At 45.5% G+C, this 18133-nt stretch overlaps 1 protein-coding gene across 1 annotated transcript in view; it reads left to right on the forward strand.

The window, feature by feature from the left end:
- The first annotated feature begins 5855 nt into the window (after positions 1-5855).
- LOC307206214 (ovostatin-like) overlaps positions 5856-18133 on the forward strand; it is a 59881-nt gene continuing 47603 nt past the window's right edge. The window contains exons 1-7 of the mRNA XM_079959135.1: positions 5856-5956; positions 6943-7126; positions 11594-11750; positions 12903-12955; positions 14048-14068; positions 16418-16586; positions 17573-17657. Of these exons, the coding sequence (XP_079815261.1) occupies positions 5889-5956; positions 6943-7126; positions 11594-11750; positions 12903-12955; positions 14048-14068; positions 16418-16586; positions 17573-17657 (737 nt within the window). The 5' untranslated portion in view covers positions 5856-5888. The remainder of the gene's footprint in view (positions 5957-6942; positions 7127-11593; positions 11751-12902; positions 12956-14047; positions 14069-16417; positions 16587-17572; positions 17658-18133) is intronic.

Raw genomic sequence — 18133 nt, forward strand, 5'->3', positions numbered from 1 at the left:
TCTGGTGCTAGAGAGAGAGGGAGCCATGTTGCAGTGCTCCGTGTGTGTTTACAGTGGTACCTCGGGTTAAGTACTTAATTCGTTCTGGAGGTCCGTTCTTAACCTGAAACTGTTCTTAACCTGAAGCACCACTTTAGCTAATGGGGCCTCCTCCTGCTGCTGCTGCTCTGCTGCCAGAGCACGATTTCTGTTCTCATCCTGAAGCAAAGTTCTTAACCTTGTTACGGAAAAATTCCAGGTGCTGATTTACCTTGCCACCCGGCTCGTCGGACAATGTCCGCGGGTCCTAGCGGAAAAATGAGCTCAGCCGGAGACAGGAGCAATGAACGGGGATCCAAAGTTTATTGCGCAACAGGTTCAAAATGGAATTGAACCCCGAGAATGGGGCGACATAAACTTTTAAAAGTTCCCTCCAAGTCCCAGAATACAGTGCAGAAAACGTCACGAATACATCTCAAGTGGGTGGGGTTTACACAGATCATCAGTTCAGTAGGCAGGGGGGCACAGATCATCAGTTCAGTAGGCAGGAATTACACAGATCATTAGTTCAGTAGGCAGGAATTACACAGATCATTAGTTCAGTAGGCAGGGAGGCACAGATCATCAGTTCAGTAGGTAGGGATTACACAGATCATCAGTTCGGTAGGCAGGGGAGGCACAGATCATCAGTTCGGTAGGCAGGGGAGGCACAGATCATCAGTTCGGTAGGCAGGGGAGGCACAGATTAAAGAGATATGCATAAACGTTTTCCTGAGTACAGGTGATGGCAGGACAATAGCGCAGATGTGCATTGTCTGTCACCTGGCATTGCCCGGGGAGAAGTTTCGGCAGAGCGATCCGCCCGGATTAGGGTCTTTCCTGAGTACGTGACCTGTCGGTTCGGGGATTATGGCGCTGAGGGTAGCATCATGGAGTCGGGAGGGAATGGAGTAAAATGGCGTTAAAATGGAGAAGATCAGAACTTTGGCTGATTTTATATTATTTCCTGAAGTTTTCGGCTTCTTGCCGGTCAAGTGTATATTGTATATTAGAGCGGAAAGAAATGGATACAATGTAACAAGACTTTGACAGTTTTACGAGGTGGCTAGTTTCGGTTCCATTGTTCTCGCAGCGGGGAGCCGTCAACAACTTGTCAGGAGGTTTAATGAGGCGTGCAAGAGCTCCCTGAGCTAGCTCCTGCAGGGGAATGCACGCTCTTGATTGACCGAGGTGGTGCCATTATAGTCAATGGGGAAATAGTACGATATGGTAGAAATAGGGTTTATTATTTATAAATTCAAGGGGTATAGTGTGATGCTTGTGCAACGGTGTGGGGTTCAGGAGTCACAGCAGAGCTGGGCGCCGTCGAGGTCATCGCCTCGGGCCTCCTACTCAGGGGTGGAGGAGTGAGAAAAGGTACCCCCCCTCCTCTCGTTCCGTATCAACCTGAAGCACTATTTCTGGGTTAGTGGAGACTGTAACCTGAAGCATATGTAACCTGAAGCGTATGTAACCTGAGGTACCACTGTATATGTAAATAAAGTAGATTAGCCAAAATGCTGAGTTGCTGAGGTCTGTCATGAAAGGTGCGCAAACTCTGCAGATGTGCCGGTGTCTGTTGGCATCGGTCGCTGTGATATTCGGTCTGAAGAAAGCTTTTGAAGCTCCAGAACGATCGACCAGGAGGGAGAGAACATGCCAGTCGAGCATGTGTCTCTGCCAGGGTCCTACTCGACTGTAGGCTGAACTCTTGACAGCCCCAGGTTTCACCACTGAGGGGGGGTGACAAAATGCTGGGCGGCACTCACCGCGGGGTCTGCAGCATGCCCAAACCACACGTCTCTCCCCAAATGGTCCGCCCACCGCTTCCCCCTCAGCTGTAGGGTGGCTGAGTGGTAGGAGGCAGGCTCCTTGGAGGCCCCAACGAGCGTCCTGCCCCAGCTGGCCCTGCCCCCCCATGCGGCTGGCCCCGCCCCCAGGCACAGGGCACGCACACCGCCCCAGGCACCTGATTGGCTTGCTCCACCGCTGACTGTGGTGGCAGCAGTGGCGGCGGCAGGCAATGCATTCCTTTGTTTCTGGGTGTGCCCACCCTGTGGATCCTGCCACCGCAGGGGATCCCCTCACCTCGCCTCATGGGGGGACCAGCCCTGAATGTGAGAACACCTGCTTCTAAAATAGTCAAGTAGCAGAAGAGTTGCAGGAACTTGTTCTCTCCCCTCCCTCATTTCAATTGAAATGCCACAGGTTCCTGATTATGAAAGCTCACCTTTTCAGCTCAGAAATGTGGCAGGGGGACTGTTTTCTAAATCTGCTTCCCAAGCCTCGGCTCCCACTGACTAGCACATCTTGCCAACAACAAGTGGAGGAAATTCGGCTCATAGCGCAGCCAATTTTCTTAATTTGTTGTCGTGGTTGATTCAGAAACGATCCCTCTGGATGTAACACAATTTGGTGCTAATCCCTACTGGAATGCAAAAATATTGAATTACCAAATTCAGGCCAATAACATCACTAAAAGTACACGTCAATTGCTTCTGGTTGAGTAAACAAGGTGGTATAACTTTCTCATTCTTAAATGGTGGATATTGCTAAGAAGAAAACTAACCAGAGCAACTCAGAGAGGGTGAAAAAGGATTATTTGCTAAGATATTTGTCAGGGAAGGATGGGTGAAATCCCCTCCCACGCATTTAACTGACAATAAAGTGGGTTTATATTTGCTCAGCTGAACCAGTTGAACAATTCTTTTCCTGGGAAACTGTCCCTGCAGATAAACAATAGATTATGGGCTCATCCACATTTCTGCTTGTCCTGTGCCTAAAAAGATAGGGTCCAAGCAGTTTTCCCCCTGTTCTGCACATTTCTCAGGAGAAACCCACTTTTTAGCTCTAATTTGGAACCAATGGCAAGCTGCAGAAAACTCAACTTGCTGTTTGCTCTGATTGAGCACTAAACAGCAGTTTTTGCCAGCAGGACAAGAGGGAGTATGGACAAGGCCTAGGTTTTATGCAGCATGTAGACCCATTGAAATTAATGGACCTAAGTTAGTCATGTTCTTTCATTTCAATAGGTTTACGCTGAGCAAAACTTAGGCACACCATTCTGCTTCAGAGCTGCATAGCAGGAAAGTTCTGTACCAATCTCCAAAGAACTGAAGAGTGTTGAAAAATTCAAATGAGACAACATCATACACACATTATTTCACTGAAATGTGGTTCTTATGATACCTCTATTATTTGACTGCATATAACACATACAGTGGTACCTCGGGTTACATACACTTCAGGTTACATATGCTTCAGGTTACAGACTCCACTAACCCAGAAATAGTGCTTCAGGTTAAGAACTTTGCTTCAGGATAAGAACAGAAATCGGGCTCTGGCGGCACGGCGGCAGGAGGAGGCCCCATTAGCTAAAGTGGTGCTTCAGGTTAAGAACAGTTTCAGGCTAAGTACGGACCTCCGGAACGAATTAAGTACTTAACCCGAGGTACCACTGGATACGTATCTTGTGTCTGTTGTGAAGGTACATGTTTCGCATAAAGATAAAAATCATGTTCCTCAGCTACCTTTGCCCATACTGCCATTTAATCCCAGGATGGGGAAACCGAACATATCATCATCATTTACTATATTTGTATCATGATGTCACCAACAAAAACCGCAGAAAAGCACAGAAATATGCAACTATGGCTTGTGTCCCACGTGCACCTAGGTGTGACATTCAGGTACAATGACTGCAAAGAGAGAACTTGTGGGATGAAACGTGGCCACAATTTATTTTAGTTATCAGAGTTTGGCGTGGTGTGAAACAAGGGTCCATGTATTCAGGAAGTCCGCCTCCTGACCAATATCTCTCTCAGCCCACCTGCCGGACAACCGGAGGAAGGTCTCCACAAACTCGGGCCCAACATGGCGCAGGCTGCTGCAGCCTGAGCGTGTGGCAGGTGTCCTCTGCTCACTGAATTAGGGCTGAGGCCTTAAAACTCCACCTTATGGGAGTCCCCTCACAAGCTATAGATCCTGCCCACAGTTGTGTCAAATTGGAACTGCAATACAAGCAGCGCTTAGCCTTGGGGAAGTGAGAAGCTCGCCACCTCAAGCCAGTTGAGGCTTCCCAGTTGAGCCAATTCCTTCCCAACCGCACCAGCCAGTGGCCAGTCAAAACCCAAAACACAGAATCAAGGGAGAGGAGCAGGTTTTCCCCATTGCCTCACACCCAGGGCCGGATTTAGGTTTAAGGGTGGCGCTAGGAACGGGGGGGGGGCGCTATGGGTTAAACCACAGAGCCTAGGACTTGCTGATCAGAAGGTTGGCGGTTCGAATCCCCACGACAGGGTGAGCTCCCGTTGCTCGGTCCCTGCTCCTGCCAACCTAGCAGTTCAAAAGCATGTCAAAGTGCAAGTAGATAAATAGGTACCACTCCAGCGGGAAGGTAAACGACGTTTCCGTGCGCTGCTCTGGTTTGCCAGAAGTGGCTTAGTCATGCTGGCCACATGACCCGGAAGCTGTACGCTGGCTCCCTTGGCCAATAAAGTGAGATGAGCGCCACAACCCCAGAGTCGGCCACAACTGGACCTAATGGTCAGGAGTCCCTTTACCCTTTACTAAGCTACTGAAGGTAATGGGGCTCATTATATGTCCAGCTGTCCTTTGTCAACAACAAAGTGTCGCTGTTTTTTGTGTTGAATATATGCTATATGGTAATTTATGGACCTAATAGGTATTTAAGGCCATTTGCACCTGTTGCCATGCAACCAGTCCATGCAGAATGTAGGCACCCTATATATAGAAATGAGCAAACCAGTGATATTTTAGGGAGCAGACGAGCAGGCGGGGCCCATTTTTTACATCATAGGAGCCTACACAACACAAAACACTGTTGCTGTATATAGGTTTTGTTTTATTTGCTTTTTATCTTATATTTTGGAAATGTACATCCAGGTTTTTTTCCTTTACATTTTTTTGGGGGGCCCAAGAGTATGGGGCCCTAAGCTATAGCTTGTTTCGCTTATACGTAAATCCGGCACTGCTGGATGTCACAAAATGGCCCTGTTATGTAATGTCACTGTGCCAAGATTTCTGATACAACAAAAATGAACACGAAACAAGATACAGTGGTGCCTCGCAAGACGAAATTAATTCGTTCCGTGAGTCTCTTCTTCTTGCGGTTTTTTCGTCTTGCGAAGCACCCCTATTAGCGGATTAGCGGATTAGCGCTATTAGTGGCTTAGCGGCTATTAGCGGCTTAGCGGCTTAGCGGCTAAGCTGCTATTAGCGGCTTAGCGGCTTAGAAAAAGGGGGGGGAGGGAAAAAACTCGCAAGACGTTTTCGTCTTGCGAAGCAAGCCCATAGGGAAATTCGTCTTGCGAAGCACCTCAAAAGTCGGAAAACTCTTTCATCTACCGGGTTTTTCGTCTAGCGAGTTTTTCGTCTTGCGAGGCATTCATCTTGCAGGGCACCACTGTAAACTCTTTCCTTCCCACTTCAGATCAACCTCTGACAAGTAGCTTTTAAGACTCCATAAATGCCTTCAGAACTGGAGGCCAGGGATTGCCAATGCAAATTCAAGTAACCACGACAGGCTTTTTCTGACTTTGTCATTTTTTACTTTCTTGCATCAGATTAAGGAGGATGGCCCAGTTTCCCTTTTACTAGGTCACAGAAGATATTTAGATAGCCACAACCAGATACAGCTGGGTGGCAGAAAGTTCACCTTTTTTCTGATAGGTTCTGAGGAGTGCCAGGGGGTGGACGTGTGGCTCTTTCACATGTCCTTGCTGGGTTTATAAAGCTCTGGCCTCCAAACGCAGCCAGGGAGACAAAGGCAGAACTTGCTTTTCCATTGTGGAGATTGCATCATTGTGGTCATCCTCAACAGAGCTCCAGCTCTTTAATCATTCAGGGCCATGTTGGGGCTGCAGTTTGTTCTGGGTATTCTCATATTCCATTTTGGTGCTGCACAGGAGGCAACGTTGTAAGTTATAACCAGCATCTTCTTTTAATATTTATTAGTTGACTGTGATTAGCTTCTTTGTTTAGCACAATGCTGCTTTTATCTGATGTTTATGAACTTCCATGCCTTTGGTCAGGCTGACATTTCCAGCTAAGATGAATAGAGAGTTGTCGTAACTTTTCTCCAGATATTATTAACAGGGCAAGGTTAATAAGAGCAAGGTGTGAAAGTCTAACTGTAGAGAGTTTTAAAATATATGTATTATTGATTTATGCCCCGCCTTTCCCCCAAATGTAAAGACGGCTTACAGATAAAAACAAGAACCGCTGAAAAGGTAGAAAAATACCATGAAGCACTGATAAAACTAGAACTATATACAAAACAAAATAAAAAAATTCCTTCCAGTAGCACCTTAAAGACCAACTAAGTTCTTGGTATGAGCTTTCGAAGTGTGTATGCACACGAAAGCTCATACCAAGAACTAACTTAGTTGGTCTTTAAGGTGCTACTGGAAGGAATTTTTTTTATTTTGTTTTGACTATGGCAGACCAACACGGCTACCTATCTGTAACTAGAACTATATACATTATACATCCATGTATAAAATCTGTTTAAAATATACCAATGATTACAATAAGAACAGCACGATTTTATGTCAAAGTGTTGTCAAGCTTTCGTTGGTGTCAAGTGGCCAGCAGTTGTACAGAATGTCTCCTGCGTGACAAGTTTCACTTGACAAAATTCCCTTACCTGTACAGGTATTACGGGTGCAGTAGCCTGAATGAACCAGATTACATTTGTTCCTAATTGTCTGTGAATAATAAAGTACTGAATTTTATAATTAACTCATAGTTCTTCTCGGCCAGTATTGCCTAACGGCATAGTAACTTTCCTCATGCATCTGAAAGCAGGCTTTCTGCCAAATAGCTAAAGGATGAGCTTTACATGTGCCATGAGTTGCTTTTGCTGGTACAAACTAATACAGCTGCTCTTTGGGGATTTCACAGGCAGTATCTCCTAGTAGTGCCTTCAGTACTGCATAGTGACTCTGCAAATACAGCCTGTGTGCAACTTCTCAACCTCAATGAGACTGTAAACCTGAGTGTCTTTCTGGAATATGAGAGGCGTAATGTAACTGTTTTCCAAGAAGTTGTGCGAAGGGAAAAAATCTTCCAATGCAGCTACTTTGTGGTAAGTATTTCTTGCCTCCGTGACAATTAGAAAGAGGCATAAACGGAGAGGAAAAAGGGAAAGGGGACCACCATAGACTTGTAGAGGTGAAAGGGACACCAAGGGTAATCAAGCCCAACCCTGTAAGGATGTTGAAATTACAAAATAGGATAGGGAAGAGGAGCAAGAAGGGATAGGAGGCCTGGGAAAGAGCAGAAAATATTGTTACCTGGCCCCCCCCCCAATCTCCAAGCAATGCGAGATTCCAGGTATTCCAGATGCTTACTCATGGTTTGCATTCCCTTTTGGAAATGAGGCACAGCAGAAGCTGTGGTGTCATTATGATATATGGTTTATTTACACATATATACAACCTCAGCTTACGATGGAGGGATTCCAAGCAATGACTTTCAAGCAAATTCTGTTTCTCCCATTCCAGCCACTTTGGAGTCAAGTTGCTAGCCCACATCATGCTCTGATCCTCACCCCCTCTTCAGTTTGCAGTGTTTTTACACTGGCACCTCCCTCCCCCACTCACATTGGGCAAACTCTCTCCTAAAAACTCTGGCATTATCTTCTGCTAACTACCCAGAGCCTGGAGTGGGGCTGGCATATCTTTTACCTTCTTGCCTTATTTTTATTCTGTGAACAATCCTAGATCTTTTGATGAGGGGTGGTATATAAAGATAATAAATAGATAGATAGATAATAGATAGATGATAGATAGATAGATAGATAGATGATAGATAGATAGATAGATAGATAGATAGATATAGATATAGATGATAGATAGATAGATAGATAGATAGATAGATAGATAGATAGATAGAGATATAGATAGATAGATAGATAGATAGATGATAGATAGATAGAGATAGATAGATATAGATAGATAGATAGATAGATAGATGATAGATAGATGATGATGATGATAGATAGATAGATAGATAGATAGATAGATAGATAGATAGATAGAATACAAAAATAATTGGTCCACCACCTCTTTTCCCCCTCTTTTAATGGCCCATCTCTCTAGGTAATTTCCTGAATGGCTTGGCCTGTGTTTTAAACACTTTGCTAAGTTTGGCATCTGGCACACAGGAATTAGAAGAGAGGTTCTGGGATGAGAAGGGGAGTCTTATAACAATAAAATAATTATTAGCTGAGAATGCAGTTTGTTATTCAAAATATTCTTATCTTCCTATGGCAGACATAGTGCAGAGGCGGGAGGCCTCACACTACTAAATAAAGGTCCCTATCAGGGACTGCTCAACTGAGAACTTCCCAACTCTCACCTGCTACTTCACCATGGTGCTACATCACCCTACCATCAGAAACAGGGCAGCCAGTTAAGTTGGTCAGTCTGCCAATTTCAGAGCATTATCTATCTTGTAGCTCAAGGTAAAGGTAAAGGGACCCCTGACCATTAGGTCCAGTTGTGACCGACTCTGGGGTTGTGGCGCTCATCTCGCTTTACTGTGGCCAGCATGACTAAGCCACTTCTGGAGAACCAGAGCAGCGCATGGAAACTCCGTTTACCTTCCCTCCGGAGCGGTACCTATTTATTTACTTGAGGTGCTTTCGAACTGCTAGGTTGGCAGGAGCAGGGACCGAGCAACAGGAGCGCACCCCGTTGTGGGGATTCGAACCACCGACCTTCTGATCGGCAAGTCCTAGGCTCTGTGGTTTAACCCATAGCGCCACCCGTGTCCCCTTGTAGCTCAAAATACAGTGCAAATAGAATTGTGCTTTTAATTGGAACAACTCATGCATTCGTGTAGACATTTTTCATTAGGCTTTCAACATGTGTTCAGAGAAAAGAGAATCCAACAATTTGCCTTGTTTACATGCTCATACTCAGGTTTTTTGTTGGCATTTGTCTGACTCGAGAGACGATGGACTGCGTCTCTGGAGGTGAAGTCAAACTGCTGGAGAATCACAGCACCTGCTGTGGCTGCAGAGACCAGCAACTCGTAACAACTGCTGCCTCCTGTGTTGTTTTTGCTGCGTTAGCAGCACTGAAGTGATCTCTCTGAGGCACACGCCTGGGCAGTGTGTAGGGAGGTCCTGGGTTGCCCAGACAACCAGACCCCTCTTGACCTTTGCTGATAAGGTCCCAAGGAAATCAGAGTGATACGTTTGGCACCAGCCTGGCTGCAGAAGTTGCTGGAGGAAAGTGTTCAAGGCAGCACCCAACTGCATTCCAGATTTGTGAAGGGTTTACTCTTTAGCCTTTTCTGCTCCCAAAGATATCCTGCAAGGCAGGGAATGCTTAGGATCAGTTTTCCTTTTCCTAAATGGGCTAACTTCCCAGATTGATGAGCCCCATCTGTTCCACAAGGCAGCATGGGTGAAATTAAGTCCCCAAATAGATAACATATCCGATATTAGAATCATAGAATCATAGAATCATAGAATCATAGAGTTGGAAGAGACCACAAGGGCCATCGAGTCCAACCCCCTGCCAAGCAGGAAACACCATCAGAGCACTCCTGACATATGGTTGTCAAGCCTCTGCTTAAAGACCTCCAAAGAAGGAGACTCCACCACACACCTTGGCAGCAAATTCCACTGTCGAACAGCTCTTACTGTCAGGAAGTTCTTCCTAATGTTTAGGTGGAATCTTCTTTCTTGTAGTTTGGAACCATTGTTCCGTGTCCGCTTCTCTGAAAGTAACCTTTCTCCCTCCTCTATGTGACATCCTTTTATATATTTGAACATGGCTATCATATCACCCCTTAACCTCGTCTTCTCCAGGCTAAACATGCCCAGCTCCCTTAGCCGTTCCTCATAAGGCATCGTTTCCAGGCCTTTGACCATTTTGGTTGCCCTCCTCTGGACACGTTCCAGTTTGTCAGTGTCCTTCTTGAACTGTGGTGCCCAGAACTGGACACAGTACTCCAGGTGAGGTCTGACCAGAGCAGAATACAGTGGCACTATTACTTCCCTTGATCTAGATGCTATACTCCTATTGATGCAGCCCAGAATTGCATTGGCTTTTTTAGCTGCCGTGTCACACTGTGGTCAACCAAGACTCCTAGATCCTTTTCACATGTACTGCTCTCAAGCCAGGTGTCACCCATCTTGTATTTGTGCCTCTCATATTTTTTTTGCCCAAGTGCAATACTTTACATTTCTCCCTGTTAAATTTCATCTTGTTTGTTTTGGCCCAGTTCTCTAATCTGTCAAGGTCGTTTCGAAGTGTGATCCTGTCCTCTGGGGTGTTAGCCATCCCTCCCAGTTTGGTGTCATCTGCAAATTTGATCAGGATGCCTTAAACTGATAAGAACTTACTTTGGCTAACATCAAGTTTATTATCTGTTCTATCACATATGTTTACTGTTGTAAACAAAAATTGCCCTTTTCCCTTATGGGGTATCCAAGAGCCCATATAGAGTCCTTACATAGGTTCCCTATTGGTAGGAGAGAATAACAGAGGCCAACCAGAGAATATTGAGAAGCAAAGCAGCTAGTAAGCTTGATCTTTATTGATCTGTTGCAACAGGGTGCTCCCCTCACCCGCAGGAGAGAGGAGGAACCCAGAAAAATGGCGTGCAAGGCCTTATAAAGACTTTTGAAATTGCCACACTGTAGATCAAGACCACCCCCAGAAACATCATACATACATCACAGAAGGGTTGTAACCCAAGACCACCCCTCAGATACATCATACCTACATCACAGAAAATGCGATCTTAAAACCGAAATTTGAATGTTGTTTTTCTCCTGTGGTTGTTTATCTCCTGTCTGGCAGGTTACTTGATTGAATTGCCTGGGGAGCCTGGCCAGTCTTTTGTAATGATAAATACTTAGTTCCTGGGCCATGTCACAGGCACACACCCTATTCATATCTTAAATGTGCCCTTAAGGCAGGATTTGTGAGGAAAGAGACAATGGGAGGTTTCCCACTTTGACCTTGCAGAGAAAACATTTGCTCAGTTTAGGAATCAAAATGGTTCCAGGTTGGTCTTACTGTGCTGATCTATGTACAGTGGTGCCCCGCAAGACGAATGCCTCGCAAGACGGAAAACTCGCTAGACGAAAGAGTTTTCCGTTTTGGAGGTGCTTCGCAAAACGAATTTCCTATGGGCTTGCTTCGCAAGACGAAAATGTCTTGCGAGTTCCTGCGGGGTTTTTTCCCTCCCCCCCCCCCTTTTTCTAAGCCGCTTATCCGCTAAGCTGATAAGCCGCTAAAAGCTGCTAAAAGCCGCTAAAAGCCGCTAAACCGCTAATAGCACTAATCCGCTAAGCCGTCAATGGGCTTGCTTCGCAAGACGAAAAAACCGCTAGACGAAGAGACTCGTGGAACGGATTCTTTTCGTCTTACGAGGCACCACTGTACGTGCTTGGTTGGTACACTTATGAACATTACCATATATCTAAGACCTCAAAATTCCTATCACATTACCAGACGGGTAAGCCATGTAGCTGTGAGATGCATGGAAGGCAACTACAGGTGCTGGAATCACTTGCTTTCTTCCCTCACAGGTCCCTGAGGCCACTTCCAACCCTGTGGCTTACATCACCATCTCTCTCAAAGGCGCCACCGTCAATGTGACAGAGAGGAGGGTTGTGGCCATTCAGAACAAAGGCAGCGTTGTTTTTGTTCAGACTGACAAACCCATCTACAAACCTGGACAGGAAGGTAAGTGATGGTCACGGCATTATCTCTTCTACAGCATGTGTAAAAAGTGTTTTGCAGCCCTTCCCAGACTCATCATGAATAGTCTAAATGCTGTAAATATGGGGAGTTGTGGCAAGAACTGCATGTTCAGCAGCAGACCCTGGTCTGGAAAGCCAAGAGACTACTTTTTCTGGGACAAATTTGTGGAGGGGGGAATTATGGATACCGCATCATCATCATCATCATCATCATCATATAATTTACTTATACCCTGCTCATCTGGCTGGGCCTCCCTAGCCACTCTGGGCGGCTCCCAACATATTAAAAACATGATAAAAAATCAAACATTAAAAACTTCCCTAAACAGGGCTGCCTTCAGATGTTTTCTAAAAGTCAGGTAGTTGTTTATTTCCTTGACATCTGATGGGAGGGCGCTCCACAGGGCGGGCGCCACTACCAAGAAGGCCCTCTGCCTGGTTCCCTGTAACCGCACTTCTTGCAGTGAGGGAATCGCCAGAAGGCCCTCAGAGCTGGACCTCAGTGTCTGGGCTGAAAAATGGGGATGGAGATGCTCCTTCAGGTATACTGGACCGAGGCCGTTTAGGGATTTCAAGGTCAGCACCAACACTTTGAATTGTGCTTGGAAATGTACTGAAATGTGGTCTGACTGCTGACATGTCCATAAATCTGCTACCAGAGGCAGTGTTAGGTTAGTGTGACCCATGTGGCACAACTCAGCACCACCACAATCCTATAGAATGGAGGGCAAGAGGCAGAGGGAGGAGCACTGAATTTTAGCATCATACAGGGTGCTGCAGAAATTTTAGAGCCACAAGTACACCACTGCTGCAACAGATTAGTACAGGCTGTATACTGGGTTGGGAATGCAAGAAGGAAACCTAGAAAGGCTAATCTACTTAGGTATTAGGTATAATAACCCACATTTCAAACTCAACCCACTTCACAAACCATGGTGAATAGAGCTGGTAATCTGAGTCAGCCTTTACTGTATGGCTGAGGTGGAATTTGAATGCAGGTTTTTCATGTCCAAATTGATCCACTTGATCTCTTTTTTCCCTGGATTGCAGTTTCCCAGAATGATAAAAACTTGCTGTTAGCTAGTGGGAAAGCAAGTGAATTTCTCTCACAGTCTTTTCCTTTCCCCTTCCACAGTGCTCTTCCGAATTGTTTCTCTAAATACCCGTTTTCAACCTGATCCTCAAACTGTAAGTATATGGTCAGGAGGAAGAATTTCCAAAATGCTCCTGGTTTATATTAAAGTCTTTGTGAACCATCTCATCCGCTTTAAAAAAAGCAGATGCACAACCCATAACCATAGCTTAACACCCAAATAAGCATGCAGAGTCTGAGGCAAAACTTTTTGGTCTGGTGTTTGCTTGGTCTGCTCCTAAATAGTAGTCTATGCACGTAACTCCAAATGAGATTGAATCAGACCAAAGTAAACAGTTTCAAAGAAGCTGTCTATGCAATTTGGCCTACTAATAAGTGCTTAGCACACATGCAGCATTTTTGCTTTGAAGTTAAAAGCTAATGTTCTCCACTAAGGTTCCTGCAAATGGACTGAACATACCTATTGTGTCTGTGAATGATTCTGAATACTCTTTCTAGGAAATGAAGCAACTCTGGTCATTGTTATAAAGTCAGTAAATAAATTAAACTTGTGGTAGATGGAATGGAAAGTTTAGCCATGGAACAAAGGGATATGATGACGTTTTAGTTATCCATTTAAGACGTATAGAAGCCTTAGCAGCTGTTTTAACAGCAATTATCTGCATTCTTTGCAAATTTATCAAAGCAGCAAATCTACAACATACGCAGACAACAATAGTTTAGTACATGTTACCAATGCAGACAGGCTGATTTGTGAAAATCTAGAATTTCTTTTACCTCTGTTCTGATTAATGATGTCCTCAGGTTTGGCCATTCATTGGGGAAAAGGCCGTCTGCCTTGAAGGACAGGAGAACTGTCTATGGCTGTCCGCTAGCAAGCATATTCACCTGATATATTTTTGTTCATCCATATGGACAAAATGCACAATATTGCAGCGTTTTGGCTTGTTTCTAATCTTGCTCATTGCCTGAAACATATTCCCTTATTTTGTTCCACCATCACTGGGATATAAGCAATGCTGCCTCATATATTTAACAGAACAAAACTGCGCTATTTTTCATTCAGGGTTCAAATCATCCCTTTAAACACTTGTTGATTAGGAGTTTTGATGCTCAACTCTGAAAAGCTGCTGACATTTAAAATATTTTTCAAACACTAACATTCTCTTCACATTCATCTCTTTCAGTATCCTTTGGTCACCATTCAGGTAAGAGTCTTATCTGTATTGTATTGTATTGTATTGTATTGTATTGTATTGTATTGTTGCAAGCCCAATTGTTGCACCCCAGTTTCTGAGCAGTGTGAGATTCCAGGGGTTCCAGGCATACTTACCCAGGATTCATGTTTCCTTTTGGAAATGAGGCACAGTAGAGATTGTGGTGTCTTTATGATAGATGGCTTATTTACACATGTATACAAACGGTTCACAGCTTCAACACCCCCAAAGGGTCTTGCTTCTCCCTTAGCCACAGCCTTGGATTCAAACAGAACTCAGACATTGCTCTCTGAACCTCTGCTAACTGCTTTGCATCATCACAGCAAACTCTGCTCAGAAACTCAGGCTTTGTTCTCCTATCTAAGAGGTGGAGAAAGGTGCCACTCATTTGTTGTCTAGCACAGAGCCTCCTTTTCTTTGTTCTCTTAATGGCCCATCACCCAGGTAATGGGTAGCTTATATTTAACACTTGCTGGATCCAGGAGATGGGTGAGTCTCAACCCCACTTCTCAGACTCTATTGAGCTTGAAACCGATTATTTGCAATATTCATCTGCACCAGGGAATAAAGCAATGACCGCCCCCCGCTTAAAACGAGGGGCGCCCTTTGCGTGGATGCGCGCAGCCACTAGATCTGAAGCGGCTCCAACAGCATAGGCTTGGCTTTGCCTCCCTCAGGTGGGATACCTAGAGGTTTCTGCCTACCTCAGTCAATTGTCCAATCCCACCTGGGGGAAGTGTTGCCAAGGAGACCAGGCCAGGTAGGGGAGGGATTACCTGCCCACACAATAGAGGGAGGATCTTACCTGGGAATCCTCACTTGGCTCCAGAGCTTCTCCCACCCTACCCACCCTCAGTTAATGTCTTATTTTGCAGGTTAATTTTTCTTCACAGGTTTTGCAGGTTAGCTTTTCTTCACAGGTATGCGGGCGCTGCTACGTTAAGGTCGCTGTTAAAGGGCCGGAAAGGAATTTCCCTGCATTGGCAGGTTTCGCCTTTCCCGTAGCAAAACGTCACAACTTTGGCGGTATCAGGCCTTGGGCGGAATCCTTTAGTCCATCTTCCTCTTTGCGGCGGCAATACCAGGGTTCCCCGTTAAAGGGGTTTCTGAAGGGAGGCTTTGACCGTACGCCGAAAGGTCGTCATTGCTCTCCCCTGCGGCAGCGGTGTAACGGGGGCGGCTATCTCTGCTTGAACATATGTTCTCCAGAGCCGGCCCATTCCCCCCCCACACACACACATTGGATAACCCTGATGCTCCCTAGGTCCCCGGCTGGGGACTGGGGAGGGAGAACGCCCAATGCCTGAGCCAAGGTCTACCCACATTTGAAATTTAATAAAGTTGTGGCCAATTTAATCCCATAGCACGTTGTCTTGAGTCGTTATTCCACATGACGGGGGGGACCGTGTGGGATCTGGGGACTCCGCCTGTCCACGCAATTGGCAAACTTCTGTAAGGAAATGGAAAAGTGCAGTTTGGCTGGGCTTAAGGCACAATCCACATCTATCTTTGTGTGAGAGGCAAAGGACTAGGATGAGGGTTTAGGAGGGGAAGAAGAGAAGGTACTTGGTGCCAGGGCTGGCTCCTGTGCAATGCCCCAGGCTAGCAGCCCCTGTCAGGGACAGGCTAGATGATGAGGAGTGGTGGGGGTACCAGCTGGGGAACCCTAAGGGAAGCTGCAGAGGAGGAACACTCGGAGCCCTAGGATTGGTGGTGGGGTGCTGAGGTGGGTCAGAGGAAGAATAGAGGGAGAAATGGTTGAATGCTGAAGAAGAAACATGCTTTAGTGAGCAAGGAGAGCCTGTGACAGAGAGCAGCTCCAAGGACACACATGGCAATGCGTAGGGCGGAACAGAGATGACAGGTGCCCCGATGTAATTTGAGGCTGCTTGGGAAACATCTGGCAGAGAAGGAGACCTACAGCAGGGGTAGGCAAACTAAGGCCCGGAGGATCTGGCCCAATTGCCTTCTAAATCTGGCCTGCGGACGGTCTGGGAATCAGCATGTTTTTACATGAGTAGAATGTGTGCTTTTATTTAAAATGCATCTTTGGGTTATTTGTGGGGCATAGGAATTTGTTCATTATTTCCCCCCAAAAAAATATAGTCCAGCCCCCAACAAAAAGTTTGCTGACCCCTGACCTAGAGGAAGTAGAGGGCAGGGACAGTCAGTCCTGTCAACTCACAAACATTTTTTTTTGCCTCTATGTTGATAGCCTTCAGATTTGGGCTAGTGTTGACTGCTACCTGCTGACTGCTAATCTAGTTCCTGCTGAAACTAAGCAACCTGAGTTGAATCTTTGGATTCTTGCCTTAATGTGCCTTTATTCTGCGCTTCCAGGATCCCCAGAGGAACCAGATATTCCAGTGGAGAAACGTAACGTCTGAGATCTCTATTGTTCAGCTCTCATTCCCAATAATTTCGGAGCCAATTCTGGGAGACTATGAAATCATCGTGCAGAGTCAATCGGGAGCTAAGACCTCTCATATATACTCTGTCCAGGAATATGGTAAACATATGTACCTGTTATTTTCTAAGGTTCAGAAAACAATTAGGACTTGCTGGAAGATGAAGGTGCTTAATTTTCTGGCCTGGTATAAAAATGTAGCAACTTGGGTTTTCAGAAAAGTCACATACAACACACAAAATGTTCAAAGGCAAACACATACTTATCAAAGCTGGAGTTGTATGTATTTGCTGGTAAACAAACCTATTAAATAAACCTGACATTTTAGTAAACCACCTAAAATGCAATTACGAAATGAAATGGTAAAACAAATCGTTCAGTGAGAGTCAACCATTCGTTTACAATGCCGTTTCCTTATAATAGTATCACCATTCTCTTAGACAATTCTCAGTGCAAATGACATAAATTACCTTTAGAAGGTTTTCCCATTTTAAAGCAGTATAAAATATATTTTAAATAATAATTCTCAGTGCTGATAATCATCGGGGAAGTGTGAGGATGGTCTGTCTCAGAAGGTGGGTCAGTTGAGGAAAAGGCTGACCAGACAAGCCTCAAACATTGCCTCACACACATGCCAAATCACTGGTGGAGCATATACCTGTACGAACAGTGCCCTGGGGTATGTGTGTGCGCGCATGAGGAACAGCACACGGAGGGAGCCTGCCGCAGCTCACCTTGCAAGGGGCGGCACATTCATGCGCCACAGTGCAGCCGAAGAAGGGGGGTGGGGAAGCAGCTGCCGACTCTCCTCCTCCTCTCTGCCCTCAGGTCTGATCTGACCCAGGAGTGGAGCTGCAGCGTTGGGCCATCGTGAGAGGAAATTGTCTCTGCAGCTCCCTTTCGTGCCGGAGCAAAGCTCCAATGAGAGAGCCTGTCATGGGGGTGCCTAGGCGTGCCCCCTCAATAAAATGTGCCCAGGCCCATGGCCCCCTCACGCTACACCATGCTACACCAATGTGCCAAAGTGTTCAAAATCGCAAACTATTTCTCTGGAATATATGTTTGAATGTGTCTTTTTCACTCTTCAGTATTACCACTGTTTGACATCACTATCAGTGCACCGAAAACAGTCTCTGTGGAGAATCCAGATTTCGTTGTGAAGGTGTGCGGCTTGTAAGTATTGGACCCAATGGCTGAAGCAGACGTTTTTAGTGGTGGAGGCTGATCTACTGGGGCTAAGGCACAATACTACCTTTGAAAATGCCAGGCAATTATTAAAAATTCCCTACTTGCAGTCTCAAAGCCATGTACTCTTTCCTGTCCCACACATAGTTCCCTCCATTCACTCATTAAAAGCTGCAGCAACTGTGGGGTGGAGTCAGGTAAGTAAAGTAAGTCTGAGCCACATGCAAATCCAGAGCATTTTTTCAGAAGGTATCTATGGCTCTGCTTCCAACAGACTCCTTCCCTAGCTTGAGTTCAGAATATCTTGAATGGAGAGGGGTGAAAGAAAATGCTGTTAGTATTATTTAGAGCTTGCTTTTTTGTGAATTTATCAGTAAATTTTGAAAACAAAAAGCTTGGTTTCTGTACCTATCTGGATATGACTCCACATCCTTCCCCAAACCTGGGAGATCTTCTCCCAAAGC

The sequence above is a fragment of the Podarcis cretensis genome (genome assembly GCF_951804945.1).
Source record: "Podarcis cretensis genome assembly, chromosome: 17".
Taxonomy (NCBI): domain Eukaryota; kingdom Metazoa; phylum Chordata; class Lepidosauria; order Squamata; family Lacertidae; genus Podarcis; species Podarcis cretensis.